The 16,454-nt window shown below is 49.3% G+C and overlaps 2 protein-coding genes across 3 annotated transcripts in view; one reads left to right on the forward strand and one right to left on the reverse strand.

Moving 5' to 3' along the window:
• Positions 1 to 11,796, reverse strand: part of dcst2 (DC-STAMP domain containing 2) — a 48,908-nt gene extending 37,112 nt beyond the window's left edge. The window contains exons 1-3 of the mRNA XM_063041909.1: positions 11,555 to 11,796; positions 8,391 to 8,907; positions 3,333 to 3,503 (exon numbers count right to left, since the gene is read on the reverse strand). Coding sequence (XP_062897979.1) covers positions 3,333 to 3,503; positions 8,391 to 8,874 — 655 coding nt within the window. The 5' untranslated portion in view covers positions 8,875 to 8,907; positions 11,555 to 11,796. The remainder of the gene's footprint in view (positions 1 to 3,332; positions 3,504 to 8,390; positions 8,908 to 11,554) is intronic.
• Positions 8,665 to 16,454, forward strand: part of dcst1 (DC-STAMP domain containing 1) — a 75,352-nt gene continuing 67,562 nt past the window's right edge. Inside the window, exons 1-2 of one of the 2 annotated variants that reach the window (XM_063041910.1) lie at positions 8,673 to 8,794; positions 13,634 to 13,698. In XM_063041910.1, coding sequence (XP_062897980.1) covers positions 13,680 to 13,698 — 19 coding nt within the window. In that variant the 5' untranslated portion in view covers positions 8,673 to 8,794; positions 13,634 to 13,679. Of the gene's footprint in view, positions 8,795 to 13,633; positions 13,699 to 16,454 lie in introns of both variants that reach the window. The other variant, XM_063041911.1, reaches the window with a different exon arrangement.

Here is a 16,454-nt window from a genome sequence, read left to right on the forward strand (position 1 = left end):
TGGATTTACTTTGGCTTTTTTGACACTGTTCTACCAAAAAAGATTCTTCAGTGTCAAAGTGAAAGCAAATTTCTTCAAATTTATGACAATTATTAAATACAAAATAATCGATTGCACAAGTATTCACCCCCTTCAAGTCAGTATTTAGTAGAAGCACCTTTGGCAGCAATTACAGGCTTGAGTCTGTGTGGATAGGTCTCTATCAGCTTTGCACATCTGGACACTGCAATTTTTCCGCATTCTTCTTTACAAAACTGCTCAAGCTCTTTCAGATTGCATGGGGATCGTGAGTGATCAGCCCTTTTCAAGCCCAGCCACAAATTCTCAATTGGATTGAGGTCTGGACTCTGACTTGGTCACTCCAGGACATTAACTTTGTTGTTTTTAAACCCTTCCTGTGTAGCTTTGGCTTTATGCTTCGAGTCATTGTCTTGCTGGAAAACAAATCTTCTCCCAAGTCACAGTTCTCTTGCAGACTGTATCAGGTTTTCCTCCAGGATTTCCCTGTATTTTGCTGCATCAATTTTACCCTCTACCTTCACAAACCTTCCAGGGCCTGCTGCAGTGAAGCATCCCCACAGCGTGATGCAGCCACCACCATGCTTCACGGTAGGGTTGATGTGTTTTTGATAATGTGCGGTGTTTGGCTTACACCAAACAACATTTAGTCTGATGGCCAAAAAGCTCAGTTTTGGTTTCGTCAGACTTCAGAGTCTCACACATAGCTTCTGACAAACTCTACCCAAGATTTCATGTGAATTTTTTTTCCAACAGTGGCTTTCTCCTTGCCACCCTCCCATAAAGCTATGACTGGTGAAGCACCCGGGCAACAGTTGTTGTATGCACAGTCTCTCCCATCTCAGCCACTGAAGCTTGTAACTCCTCCAGAATTGTCGCAGGTCTCTTGGTGGCCTCTCTCACTAGTCCCCTTCTTGCATGGTCACTCAGTCTTTGAGGACATCCTGCTCTAGGCAGATTTACAGCTGTACATATTCTTTCCATTTCTTGATGATTGACTTAACTGTACTCCAAGGGATATTCAGTGACTTTGAAATTTTCTTGTATCCATCTCCTGACTTGTGCTTTTCAATAACCTTTGTGCAGACTTGCTTGTAGTATTGTTTTGTCTTCATGGTGTAGTTTTTGCCGGGATATTGACTCACCAGCAGTTGCACCTTCCAGATACAGGTGTATTTTTACTACAGTCAATTCAAACACCCTGACTGCACACAGGTGATCTCCATTTACCTGATGATGTGACTTCTGGACTGTTTGGCTGCACCAGTGACGATTTGGTGTCAGATTAAAAGGTGGGTGGGTGGGGTGAGTATTTGTGTAATCAATTATTTTGTGTTTTATATTTGTAATTAATTTAGATCGTTTTGTAGGGATCTGTTTTCACTTTGACACTGAAGATCAGTGTCAAAAAAGCCAGATTAAATCTGCTGTGATTCAATATGGCAAAATAACAAAATGTGAACATTTCCAAGGGAGAACAGCACCGTATCTTGCAATTGTCTGAAGAGTTTCACTGAGTTATCCATCACTGAAACAGGCCCTTCGGCCTGACTGGTCCATGCTGACCACCATGACCATCTAAGCTAGTCCAATTTGCCCGCGCTTGGCCCATATTCCTCCAAAGCTTCCCAATCCACAAACCTGTCCAAGTCTCTTTAAAAAAAGTTCAAATTTCACCTTGTAACTGCCCCAATTGCTTTGACAGCTCGTTCTATACACCCACCACCTTCTGAGTGAAAACATTGCCACTCAGGCCTCCTTTACCTCTTTCCCCCTCACCGTTATACTGTGCCCTCTTGTTTTAGACTCACCCTACCCTGGGTAAAGGCTGTGGCTACTCACCTGGACTGATTTTATGGGTCGCCCCTCGTCTCCCGCACTCCCCGGTTATCTAGCTGTTGCCAAGGGCGTACAAAACAGGGAACGTCTGAGAGTTGCTGCCTGGCCTCAGCAAAGGTAGAGGTCGGTCCACCCGCCGGACCACAGCAGACCCCCACACCCACCCATCAGATTGTCCAGTCCCTCCCCAGAATTACGCCTTTCAGTCCCGCCAACCTCTTTCCTCCACCCTCGCCAGCTTCAGTGCGCCAACCGTTCCATTTAATATCAGAGAGTGTGGAAAGTACACAACCTGAAATTCTTACTCTCCTGCCTACAACGAGGCCACAAGTGGTGGACGTGGGGCCAAATCAGAGACTTGGACAACTATAACACCACCCACCTCTTGTACTCAGTGCCTCAATGAGACGCAAGCTCTGGCAAACCGAGGCTCAGAACGTGAGGATTTCAGGTGCCCAAGACCAACCCGCTATTCCCACTGCTCCGGTGGGAGCGGATGTGAGAGACAGTGGTGGGACTCGGCCAGCTGCCTCTGGGTACAGACTCCCTCCCCACTGCCCCCACCATCGATATACGTCTGCAAAAGACAGTGTCACAGGAAGGTCAACAGTCACAGACACGGGGAGGGGTGTAGGGGCTGGAGGGGGTTACAGAGACAGGGAGGGGTGTAGGTGCCAGAGGAGGTTACAGAGACAGGGAGGGGTGTAGGGGCTGGAGGGGGTTACAGAGACGGGGAAGGGTGTAGGGGCTGGAGGGTGTTACAGAGACAGGGAGGGGTGTAGAGGCTGGAGGGGGTTACAGAGACGGGGAAGGGTGTAGGGGCTGGAGGGTGTTACAGAGACAGGGAGGGGTGTAGAGGCTGGAGGGGGTTACAGAGACAGGGAGGGGTGTAGGGGCTGGAGGGGGTTACAGAGACAGGGAGGGGTGTAGGGGCTGGAGGGGGTTACAGAGACAGGGAGGGGTGTAGGGTCTGGAGGGGGTTACAGAGACTGGGAGGGGTGTAGGGGCTGGAGGGGGTTACAGAGACAGGGAGGGGTGTAGAGGCTGGAGGGGGTTACAGAGACAGGGAGGGGTGTAGGGGCTGGAGGGGGTTACAGAGACAGGGAGGGGTGTAGGGGCTGGAGGGGGTCACAGAGGGAGGGGTGTAGAGGCTGGAGGGTGTTACAGAGACAGGGAGGGGTGTAGGGGCTGGAGGGGGTTACAGAGACAGGGAGGGGTGTAGGGTCTGGAGGGGGTTACAGAGACAGGGAGGGGTGTAGGGGCTGGAGGGGGTTACAGAGACAGGGAGGGGTGTAGGGTCTGGAGGGGGTTACAGAGACAGGGAGGGGTGTAGGGGCTGGAGGGGGTTACAGAGACAGGGAGGGGTGTAGGGGCTGGAGGGGTTACAGAGACAGGGAGGGCTGTAGAGGAGGGAGGGTTCATCGTGACAGGTTTTGGACCTCCATTGCTGGGGTACATGGAAGCCACCCACTCACCGACCAATGGTTCCTTCACCTTCTGCATGAGCTCCCGGGTCTGGTTCATGGCCAGCTCCGCCCCGCAGGCGATGGTGTCCGATCCCCGAGTGAAGTTGATGATGATGTTCATCAGGGGCCCTTCCAACACCAGACCAAATGCCACGGCAAGCAGGAACACACGCCCCTGTTCTGGGAGTAAGGCGGGTTGGTGGGCGGTTTAGACAATAGACAATAGGTGCAGGAGTAGGCCATTCAGCCCTTCGAGCCAGCACCGCCATTCACTGTGATCATGGCTGATCATCCACTATCAGTATCCAGTTCCTGCCTTATCCCCGTAATCTTTGATTCCACTATCTTTAAGAGCTCTATCCATCTCTTTTTTGAAACCATCCAGAGACTTGACCTCCACAGCCTTCTGGGGCAGAGCATTCCATATATCCACCACTCTCTGGGTGAAAAAGTTTTTCCTCAACTCCGTTCTAAATGGCCTACCCCTTATTCTTAAACTGTGGCCCCTGGTTCTGGACTCACCCATCAGCGGGAACATGCTTCCTGCCTGCAGCGTGTCCAATACCTTAATAATCTTTTATGTTTCAATAAGATCCCCTCTTGACCTTCTAAATTCCAGAGTATACAAGCCCAGTCGCTCCAATCTTTCGACATATGACAGTCCCGCCATCCTGGGAATTAACCTTGTGAACCTACGCTGCACTCCCTCAATAGCAAGAATGTCCTTCCTCAAATTTGGAGACCAAAACTGCACACAGTACTCCAGGTGTGGTCTCACCAGGGCCCTGTACAGCTGCAGAAAGACCTCTTTGCTCTTATACTCAATTCCCCTTGTTATGAAGGCCAACATGCCATTAGCTTTCTTCACTGCCTGCTGTACCTGCATGCTTGCTTTCAGTGACTGATGTACAAGAACACCTAGATCTCGTTGTGCTTCCCCTTTTCCTAACTTGACTCTATTTAGATAATAATCTGCCTTCCCGTTCTTACCACCAAAGTGGATAACCTCACATTTATGGAGAAAAACATGAGCACAGCTAGCTGGAGACAGGAAAGGGGTTGGAATGCATGGCTCTGTGCCTGTCCTCTCCGGAGCTGAAAAGAATGAGTGGGGATCTCATTCAATATTGATAGGCCGAGAAATGCGGATGTGGAGAGGCTGGTCCCTGTAGTGGGACAGTCTTGGACTGGGGGCGGGGGGTACAGCCTCTGAGTTGTAGGACGTCCCTATAGAACAGAGGTGAGGAGGAATTCCTTTGGTAAGAGCATGGTGAACTGTGGAATTCATTGTCATGGATGCTGTACAGGCCAAGTCATGGGTGTATTTAAAGCAGAGGTCGATAGGTTCTTGGTTGGTCACCGTGTCAAAGGTTACGGGGAGAAGGCAGGAGAATGGGGATACAAGGGGTAATAAATCAGCCATGATGCAATGGTGGAGCAGACTCGATGGGCTAAATGGCCTAATTCTGCTTCTACGCCTTCTAGCCTTACGGTCTGCCTGCTGGAGGAACTCAACAGGTTAATCAGCACCCGTTTTGGGAGAAGGAACCTTTAAAAACACAAGAGCAGGCGAGATGTGGGAGATGTCCCCACCCACGCCTGATAGCAAATTCAACCTTGACCGTCACTCGGATTTCCCATTGGGAAAGCTGGGGCAACTCCCCAGGGAGTGAGATGGAGGAGCAGGGGTAGGAGGTGACCCTCTCGTGGCCTGGGGTGGGGCAGGGAGCAGGAAGAGGCCAGAGAAGGGTAGTCACGGGGCCGGTGCGCCGGCAGGAGATGGGAGATGTAACGTGTTCCTCTGGGAGCAGGGTGCAAAAGGCAGCACACACATGAGCTGCGAAGCTGCCTGCAACAGAAGGGCCTCAGTGCGCAGCCCAACAGCGAGAGACCATCGCAGTCCCTTTTCTTGTGATCGCAGGATCCTTGGGTGTGGAATTCTGCAAGTCCAGCTCACTGGTTTGTTGGCGAAGGGCCGGGGAGGTGCGTGCCCTCGGCCGTACCGAGGACCAGGCCAAGGGAGAGGCGTCGGGGCCGGAGTGCCAGCAGCGGGGTGGCACGCAATCCAACGCTCCCCTCTGGTGTTAGCTTGGCAGGAGACAAGCCATCTTGTGATCGGCTTGCCGACTCCCGAGCTGGGGAACTCAAAATAAGAAGCAACACTTCAGTCTGAGTGTAACATTGAAATAGGCCTGTCACTGGTCACTGTGGAGGGGTACCGGTCTCTCTCGTTAGTGAGAGAGAGAGCCCATCGGTTGGAGATGTTGGAGTGTACAGTTAGTTTTTGATGGACTGTAGACCAGGGCCTTTCTCTGGGGGCTTTGCTGTTGTTTACGTGGCGGGTGGTGGGAATGCCGGTGCCTTAGGCTGGAATAAAGGTTGTCAAGCCGAGGGGTGTCTGTGGGGACAAGCTCCCACTACCTAAAAGTGCTCCTCACGGCATGCGCCTCAAATAGCCTCTGACAACCAAGTCCAACTCCAGGCCTTCTCGTGTGGCTTAGCCTCTAAGCCCAGCGGAACTGTTTCTACTGACGGGAGAAGGGGCGAAGGCGGGTCCTGGCACCTTAAAACCAGCGCTTCGGGTAGATGGAGCTCGTCAGCCTGGGAAGGCAGTCCATCTAAGGGAGGGAAAACTCTGATTTCAAACCTCCACTGCCTTGTGGCCATACCCACTCATGGGAAAGGCTTCGGGAGTAAACCCTGAGGACAAATCCGGAGCTGGAGTCCCTAAGGCAGTCGGACGTTGCCTTCAACCTCGTTCTGGCAACTCCTGCGATGACACTGGTGCCAAGCTGTATCGGCCCTTGCCCTTCCCTTGGACAACATCGGTGGCGTGGAGAGGGGAGACTTGCAGCATGGACAACTGCCGGTCTTCCATACAACCTTGCCCAGGCCTGCGCCCTGGAGAATTAAGGCGCAGATCCATGGTCTTGCGAGACTAACGGATGCCACTAATACTGGAATAAATGAGGGAAGAGGTTTGATGCTGCAGTTTGTGTGTGGCAGGGGGTAGGCAGCTTTGGGGTTCTCATGAACTTCTCTGTCATTATTTTTTTTTTCTGTTTTGTGGATGCCTGTGGAGAGTAAGAATTTCAGATAGGGTGTTGTATAGATTTTTAAAAATTTTTAATGGAACTATTGACTGCAGATTGCTACAACATTCATGCACCAGGGATTTAGATATTTTTTGTGACTTTTTTTTAACTGCTGTCTTATACGTGTTATACGTGCTTTGTGCTGGGTGTGTCTTGCATCTTGGACCCAGAGGAACACTGTTTCTCTTGGCTGTATTCATGTATGCTTGAATGACAATAAAACTTGAGCTTGCAACACACATAAAAAATTCTGGTGAACGCAGCAGGCCAGGCAGCATCTATAAGTTGACGTTTCGGGCCGAGACCCTTCGTCAGGACTAACTGAAGGAAGAGCTAGTAAGAGATTTGAAAGTGGGAGGGGGAGGGGGAGGGGGCGATGCAAAATGGTAGGAGAAGACAGGAGGGGGAGGGATGGAGCCAAGAGCTGGACAGGTGATTGGCAAAAGGGATATGAGAGGATCATGGGACAGGAGGCTCAGGGAGAAGGAAAAGGGGGAGGGGGGGAAACCCAAAGGATGGGCAAGGAGTTATAGTGAGAGGGACAGAGGGAGAAAAAAGAGAGAGAGAGAGAAAGAATGTGTGTATATAAATAAATAACGGATGGGGTATGAGGGGGAGGTGGGGCATTAGCGGAAGTTAGAGAAGTCAATGTTCATGCCATCAGGTTGGAGGCTACCCAGACGGAATATAAGGTGTTGTTCCTCCAACCTGAGTGTGGCTTCATCTTTACAGTAGAGGAGGCCATGGATAGACATGTCAGAATGGGAATGGGATGTGGAATTAAAATGTGTGGCCACTGGGAGATCCTGCTTTCTCTGGCGGACAGTGCGTAGGTATTCAGCAAAGCGGTCTCCCAGTCTGCGTCAGGTCTCGCCAATATATAGAAGGCCACATCGGGAGCACCGGACGCAGTATATCACTCCAGTCGACTCACAGGTGAAGTGTTGCCTCACCTGGAAGGATTGTCTGGGGCCCTGAATGGTGGTAAGGGAGGAAGTGTAAGGGCATGTGTAGCACTTGTTCCGCTTACAAGGATAAGTGCCAGGAGGGAGATCAGTGGGGAGGGATGGGGGGGACGAATGGACAATGGAGTCGCGTAGGGAGCGATTCCTGCAGAAAGCAGAGAGGTGGGGGAGGGAAAGATGTGCTTAGTGGTGGGATCCTGTTGGAGGTGGCGGAAGTTACAGAGAATTATATGTTGGACCCGGAGGCTGGTGGGGTTGTAGGTGAGGACCAGGGGAACCCTATTCCTAGTGGGGTGGCGGGAGGATGGGGTGAGAGCAGACGTGCGTGAAATGGGAGAGATATATAATTCTCTGTAACTTCCGCCACCTCCAACGGGATCCCACCACCAAGCACCTCTTCCCCGCCCCCCCTTTCTCTGTCCCCAGGCTTCCCGTCTCAAGATCCTCTCCCTTCTCCAGCTCTTGGCTCCATCCCTCGCCCTGCTATCATTTTGGATCTCCCCCTCCCCCTCCCACTTTCAAATCTCTTAGTAACTCTTCTTCCAGTTAGTCTTGACGAAGGGTCTCGGACCGAAACGTCGACTGTACCTCTTCGCATTAGGGTTAGGGTTAGCATCCTAGAGATGCTGCCTGGCCTGCTGCGTTCACCAGCAACTTTTACGTGCGTTGCTGGAAATTCCAGCATCTGCAGATTTCCTCGTGTCTGCGCTTTTAAAAAACTTGAACTTGATATAGTTAAGATTCTGCCTTTTATGTGTGAATCAGAGGTAGAGTCTGGTGGAAGTTGATGGGGGATGTGTGGGGGAGAATTTTAAAAATGGGTTAAAGTAAGGGGGTGGAAAAACCAGTGGGATTGGCCGGCGAGGTAGTACAGATCCTGTGGGCCGAACGGTCGTAACAACGGCATGACGTACGGTATCCACCTTGGAGACGTGCGGCGCGTGTTCCCCCCCGCCATGATGACGCATGACGCAAGAGCGGGAGGACGGACGGACGCAACCACTTACTGGAGAAGAGGTGGGGTACCATGAGGAAGACGTTGATCCGGATTTTAGCCGACAGCCCCATGCCAAGCCCTAACAAAATGCCAGTGGTGATGGTAGAGAGAAGGCAGTACCACAGGTTGTACTCCTGGACGAAGAGGACAAAGAAACCGTAGATGCTGGTGAAGAAAAGGCCGAAGAAGAACCCCCCCAGGCTGCGGAGGCACTCCCGAGTGATGTCATCTTCCTGTATACGGGCCTCCTGCGGCCGCCGTTTCTCCACTTCCGGGGCCGAGAGGTCAGGGGGGAGCCGCCGGAAGCAGCAGGGGCAGGCCGCTTCCACACAGTCCCGGAGGCGCTGCCGACGCCGTTTGCTGGCCGCTGGGCCTCGCCGTTGCTTGGCCCTGGACATCCAGTCCCGGAGCCAGGTGCGCAGCGCTCTCCAGCCGGCCGCCACCTGCGCCTGCTTCAGCCTCCGCCACAGGCTGCGGCCCGGCGTCGGCGGCATCGCTGTTCGGTTCAGTCCATTCGCTGCCCCGGTCTGTGAGGATAGAGAGGAAGGAGTAACCCGGAGTTAGCGCGTCCTCTCCGGCCCGAGGCGCTCCCCCCACTCAGAGGACATGGAAGATAGAAATCCACAGCTCGTTACAGGCCCTTCGGCCCACAATGTACTGCTGACCATGTAACCTCCTCAAAGCTGCCCAGAATTTCCCTGCCGTGTAGCCCATTCACCTATCCAAGAGTCTCGATGGCAGTGCATTCCACTGTGTGCGGAAAACTTACCCCTGACATCTCTGTACCTACCTCCAAGCACCCTAATGCCCTCCCGTGCTAGCCATTTCAGCCCTGGGGAAAAGCCTCTGACTATCCACACGATCAATGCCTCTCATCTTATACACCTCTATCAGGTCACCTCCCATCCTCTGTCACTTCAAGGAAAAAAGGTCGAGTTCACTCAACCTGTTCTCATAAATCATGCTCCCCAATCCAGGCAACATCCTCGTAAATCTCCTCTGCACCCTTTCTATGGTTTCCACATCCTTTCTGTAGTGAGGTGACCAGAACTGAGCACAGTACTCCAAGTGGGGTCTTATATAGCTGTAACATTACCTCATGGTTCTTGAACTCAATCCCACAATTGATAAAGGCTAACTTAACCACAGAATCAACCTGCGCAGCAGCTTTGAGTGTCCTATGGACTCGGACCCTAAGGTCCCCCTGATCCTCCACACTGCTAAAAGTCTTACCATTAATACTATATTCTGCCATCATATTTGACCTTCCAAAATGAACCACTTCACACTTATCTGGGTTGAACGCCTACCACTTCTCAGCCCAGTTTTGCATCCTATCAATGTCCCGCTGTAACCTCTGACAGCCCTCCACACTATCCACAACACCCCCAACCTTTTGTGTCATCAGCAAATTTACTAACCCATCTCTCCACTTCCTCATCCAGGTCAATTATACAAATCACAAAGAGTAAGGGTCCCAGAACAGATCCCTGAGGCACATCACTGGTCACCGGCTTCCATGCAGAATATGACCCGTCTACAACCACTCTTTGCTTTTTGTGAGCAAGCCAGTTCTGGATCCACAAAGCAATGTCCCCTTGGATCCCATGCCTCCTTACTTTCTGAATAAGCCTTGTGTGGGGTACCTTATCAAATGCTTGCTGAAATCCATATACAGTACATCTACTGCTCTACCCTCATCAATGTGTTTAGTCACATCCTCAAAAAATTCAATCAGGCTCCGAAGGCATGACCTGCCCTTGACAAAGCCATGCTGACTATTCCTAATCAGATTATGTCTCTCTGAATGCTCATAAATCCTACCTCTCAGGATGGCCACTCCAATGTTTCCCCCATCGTGTCCTCAGAGCCAGGGCTCAGTTCCCGGCCCATATCCCTGGGAAGGGGAAAACACATCCCCATTGCCCAATCTCCCCACCCGTGTCAACATCCTGGGGATCATCACTGACCCCAAACCCCGGGACTACAATAGTAGGTCAGAGGTTGTGGATCCTGTGCTGAGTGACTTGCCTTCTGACACCCCAAGGCCTCTCCTCCACCCATGTACTCAACATCCTCCACATTACTTCTCCCCCCGCCTACTCGGCACAGGTCGGGAGTGTGATGGGACATTAAACCCCCCCCCCACCCTGCCTACAAGTCACAGGTCAGGAGTGTGATGGCACACTCTGCAACACTCTGGGTGGAGTTAGTCCACGTAATCAACATCCGCCACATTACCTCTTCCCCCATCCCTCCATCTCAGGTCACAGGTTAGAAGTGTAAGGGGACACTCCCCAGTTTCCTGGGTGAGAGTGGCTCCAAACTCTCAGGAGTCTCAACACCACTAGCAACCAGCTCAATCAGCATCCTCCCATCCACCCCCACCCCTATCCCCAAACATTCCCTCCCTCCACCACAGAGGCACAGTGTACAAAACACACCATGGTTACTCACCCGGGCTCCTCTCCTCTCCCGCCAAGGGGAGCATTACTGTCTACCATCCCGACTGGGAAATACATCAGCGTTGCTGCACCTTTGCTGGGTCTGAATCCCAGAGATCTCTCCCCAATAGCACTGTGAATGCAACTACCTTCCCCAACATGGACTGCAGGAGTTCAAGATGGCAGTTGTCCATCTTCTCAAGATCTGATTAGCTCAAAATTAAATGAATAAAATGGCAATTCAAGGCTTTTGAACAAAATCACATTAAATAATTTTGGTTGTTGCTAACAAAACCACCCGCCCTTGAGCAGGTCAGTGTGAACTGCCTTGGACCTCTGCAGTCTGTGTGGTGAAGGTGCCCCAGAGCAACCTAATGAGTAACACACGGAACAAAACGCAAACCACTGCTGGGTCAGGCAGCATCTTTGGAGCAGGTGGATGGTTGAGGGTTTGTCCTAACGGCCCAAAACGTTGAGCACCCCCCCAACTATCTCCCCAGATGCTGCTCGACTCACTGAGGTCCTCCAGCAGTTTGTACTTTGCATCCAGACTTGTAGATTGGCCTGGAGCTGACTAAAATGCTGTTCCTTCCAGATGTTCATACAGCTGTCTAGTTTTACACTCATTACCACAGCTGTCAAGTTGGATTTGAACTTTGATCTTTGGAGAATGTCTGGTTTTACTGAACTCTCTCTCCTGCTGTGTTGGAAAATGAAAGGTTTTTCCTACCTTTGTTTTGAATGTTTGCCTCTGTTATATTTCGAATAGCAGTGGCTGTTTGTGTGCTGCTCTGTTGTTCTATTGTGTTTGAAGCCAGTCGGTGTTCCAGAACTGATAGAGCTGTTACAGAATTCCAGTGTGTAAAGTTATTAACTGATAACCTCTTGGTCAATTATCTATTGTGATTGGCTGGTAGTGTTATCACCCAAAAGTTTCTGGTTGGCATGACAACAGGGGTTCTGAGAAGTTCTAAATTTCCTTTGCAGCAACACGCAACTTGCTGGCTCATCCTGTGAAGCCTCCGGGTGGTGTAACTATAGAGCCGCGCCCAAAAAGCTGGAACGTCATTTCTATATTTCCATCATCTGTAGTCTCATCTCCAAGCCCAGTCCATCATGGGTAAGGCCCTCTCCACCACTGAGCAAATCTACAAGGAGCATTATCTCAGCAAAGCAGCATCCATCACCCAGACCTTTCTCTCTTGTCACTGCTGCCATTAAGAAGGAGCCTCAGTGGATGGGTGAGTCCTGGGCTGGACTCACTTAGGGAAGTGAAGTATTTTCCATAACCCCTCCTTTCCAGGTGTAGTGATCACCGCAGGATATTGGCCTCCCCTACACGACTGTGCCCAAAGCAATGCCTTCACGTGGCGTCCCTGTTCTTACTGAATTTGCTATCTCAGTGTGTGACAGAGTGTCCAGCGGTATAACTGGGCAGGCAAGTTGGGCTCACCAGCCTTGGCTGGCAGCTAGCTTAGGAGAAAGACAACTCCAATTCCAAATGGACTCGTTAGCCTTGCCAGGCAGTTTGTCTAGGAGAGGGAAAACTCCGATACTGAACCCACAGCCTTGAGGTCGTCGCTGCTAGCTGTGCCATTGTGGAATGTCTCCCAGCTCGAGGAGTGGAACTGGTCCTCGTGCACCAATCCTCACTATGCCGTGCAGGCGGGAAGAAATGTCCTAGGGCGATGGAAATATTCCCTCCTGAAGAACCAGCCGTCACCATCATTAACAGGAGCCTCAAGTCTTTCACCAGCACGTTCAGGAACAGGTCTTGCCCCTCAACCATGAGGCTCTTGAATCAGAGGAGATAACTTCACTCACCTGAACACTGAACTGATACCACGATCTATGAACTCACTTTCAAGGACTCTACAACTCGAGTTCTTGATATTTATTATTTATTATTATTAATAATTTGTAGTCTTTTGTGCACTGGTTGGTTGTCTTTGTCATGTGCAGTTTTTCATTGATTGTTTTGTGTTTCTACTGTGAATGCCTGCAAGAAAATGAACCTCAGTAGCATATGGTGACATATATGGACTTTGATAATAAATTCATCTTGAACTTTGAATCTTGAATTTGACCATATAACCATATAACAATTACAGCCGGAAACAGGCCATCTCGGCCCTTCTAGTCCGTGCCGAACTCTTACTCTCACCTAGTCCCACCGACCTGCACTCAGCCCATAACCCTCCATTCCTTTCCTGTCCATATAGCTGCCCAGTTTAACTTTAAACGACAACATCGAACCTGCCTCAACCACTCCTGCTGAATTTTATTTGTGGGCTTTTGCTATTATTTTCCCATTGCTAATTTGTGCATGAGGGTATTCGGAACACAAGGAACACAATAGGTCATTGGGCTGCACTTGGAGCACTGCATACTGTTTTGTTTGCCTTATTTTAGGAAAGGTGCCATTAAAGTGGAAAAAGTGTAGAGAAGCTTTACTCAAATGCTGCCCATGGCAAAGGAACGAAAGTTGTCATTCTTTCATAGTTACTGGGTCAAAACCATGGAGCTCCTTCACCAACAGCACTGCGGGCACACCCACACCTCAAGGACTGTGGCAGTTCAAGAAGGCCACCACCACCTTTTCAGGGATAACTAGACTTGGGGAAATAAACTCTGGCTCAGCCTGTGAAACCCTCATCACTTGAATAAATACAGGGGACCATCTCTGATGGCTTGAAACCAAATAGGTTAAATGTGACAGTTCAAGTCAGACTAATATTTCTGTGTTATGTATAAAACTTGTTAGGCATCGCTTGGTGAATTGCATGCATTTTTGGTTGTCCCACTGCAGGAAGGATGTGGAGGCTTTAGAGAGGGTACAAAAGAGGTTCACCGGGATGCTGCCTGGATTAGAAGGTATGAACTATAAGCATTAGAATCATATGTGCTAATTGAGAAGATTGAGATTTGATGGAGGCGTACAAAATTATGAAGGCAATAGATAGGTTAAATGCTTTTTCCACTGAGGTTGGTTAGGACAACAACCAGAAGTCATTGGTTAAGGTGAAAGGTGAAAAGTTTAAGGGGATCAGGAGGGTCATGAGAGTGTGGAGAGAGCTGCCAGCACAAGTGGTGCATGCAAACTTGATTTCAATGTTTGTGAAGTTTGGATAGGTTCCTGGAGGGATATGGTCCTGTGCAGGTCAATGTAAGTAGGCAATTTAAATTATTTCTGCATGGACTAGATGGGCTGAATAGCCTGTTTCTGTGCTGTACTTTTCTATGACTTATGTCATGAACTTTGCTTCGTTGCAGTACAAGACATAAAAATACTATGATTGCACAAGAGGAATAAATCAGAATTGGTATGGAACCAACTGCTGGAAACATGCAGAATATCTGGTAGCGTCTATGAAGAGTGAAACAAAAAAGAAAATTTTAAAGATTATCCTTATTTGTCAGGAGTACATCAAAACATCCAGTGTACCATTTGCGTCATTGTTTGTGATATTCTGGGCCGGTTTACAAGTGTTGACATTGTTTCTGACACCAACACAGCAACTCGCTAACCCTAACCATACAGTATGTCTTTGGAATGTGGGAAAACACAGGGAGAATGTACAAACTCCTTACAGAGAGCGACGGGAGTCAGACCCGGATTAGTGATGGCTGATGCTGTAAAGCAGTTGCACTAGCCGCTATGCTATCAGGCCGCTGAAAAGGTTCATGTTTCAGGTCATAGTGTTAACCTTCCTCACTTAATTTTCAGTGACTGATATAAAAATGCCCGAGATAATGGGTTAGAGTGGTATTTAAATGTGTTTGCCAATTCCGATGAGGCATACCTCCATGTCTGGTGGAGTGCTGAGGAACAAAATCTCTCCTCTGTCTCAGTTTCAAGAAAAAATACAGTACAGCACTCCGACGGCATTGCCCCCCTCTCAGTGCTGTCCCTCCCGCAATGTGACAGTCACCCCAGCACTGGTACTGTACCTGGGAGTGTTCGGCACTCATGTGCTCTTGTTCCCAGCTCTTGAAGGTGACTGACTGAGCTCCTCTCCAAATAGTCCCTCACTCAGAACCTAAAACATTACAGCACAGAAACAGGCTCTTTGGCCCACAATGCTGTGTTAAACTAATTAAACTAGTAATTGAAAACCTACAAAACTAGTCCCTACGCATATCCTTCCATTCACAATATTTGGCACTTATCTAAGAGCCTTTTAAACACCTCTATTATATTTGCCTCTACCATCACCCCTGGCACCCACTATTCTCTGTAAAAGTAGTTGACCCACCCATCTCCTTTGAACTTATCCCCTCTCACCTTAAATGTACTCCAGTACTAAGACAGTTCAGTCCTGGGAAAATGGTATCGGCTGTCTGTCTATGCTCCTCATAAACTCATGTCAAGTCTCTCCACAACCTCCACCACTCGAGTGAAAGCAAGCCCAGGTTTGTCCAACCTCTCCTTATATCTCATGCCCTCTAATTGAGGCAGCATCCTGGCGAACCTCTTCTGCACCCTCTCCAAAGCTTTTACCCCTCCCCGTAATGGGGCAACCAGAAACAAATGCAATACTCCAGATGCAGTTTATTAAGCTGCAACATGACTTCCTGAACTCAGTGCCTCGCCCAATAATTCATCCCCGTGGAATGAGATTTATTGCCACTGCCTTGTACTGTACAGTGTGAAATTGTTTGCAGCAGCAGTGTAAAGACATAAAACTGCTATAAATTATAAAATAAATAGTGCAAAAAAAGTGCTGGAGGAACTCAGCATCTACAAAATCACTTGTATTTATGCGTTTTTGGATCATTCAGAAAACTGCTAATGGAGGGGAAGAAGCTGTGCCTCAATCATTGTGTGTGCATCTTCTGTACTTCTTTAAAATTCAACATAATTTTAAAACTATCAAAGTTCCTATTTTTCCCTGCTTCAACAGTAGGGTCTGAAGTCGATAGAAAGATCTTGGGGATCTGTAGAAATGATCCCTTCTGTCCCACAGAGAGACAACCTAAGAGAATTTCACTGGACATGTTCAAAATCCTGAGGATTTTCAATAAAGTAAATAAGCACAAACTTTTTACTGGGGGTCAGTGATCAAAAGGATAATTGACACTGGATGTGAGGGCAGTGGGGGATGGAGGATGGATAGATAGATGCAAACAGGAGGAATTCTGCAGATGCTGGAAATTCAAGCAACACACATCAAAGTTGCTGGTGAACGCAGCAGGCCAGGCAGCATCTCTAGGAAGAGGTACAGTCGACGTTTCAGGCCGAGACCCAACCACTTTCAAATCTCTTACTAGCTCCCACTTTCAAATCTCTTACTAGCTCTTCCTTTAGTTAGTCCTGACGAAGTGTCTCGGCCTGAAACCTCGACTGTACCTCTTCCTAGCGATGCTGCCTGGCCTGCTGAGTTCACCAGCAAATTTGATGTCTGTTGCATGGATAGATAGATACTTTATTGATCACAAAGGAAATTACAGTGTCACAGTAGCATTACAAGTGTACAGATTTACAAATATATAAATATTAGAAGAGAAGTAAGAAAGAAAAAAAAGTTACCTCTAACAGTCTGGGGGGTGGGGGGGGGGGTCATCAATTACCTGCCTATAGTTTGACTCATTGTAGAGCCTAATGGCTAAGGGTAAGAATAGTTATGTGC

This window comes from Mobula hypostoma, chromosome 2 (genome assembly GCF_963921235.1).
Source record: "Mobula hypostoma chromosome 2, sMobHyp1.1, whole genome shotgun sequence".
NCBI lineage: Eukaryota > Metazoa > Chordata > Chondrichthyes > Myliobatiformes > Myliobatidae > Mobula > Mobula hypostoma.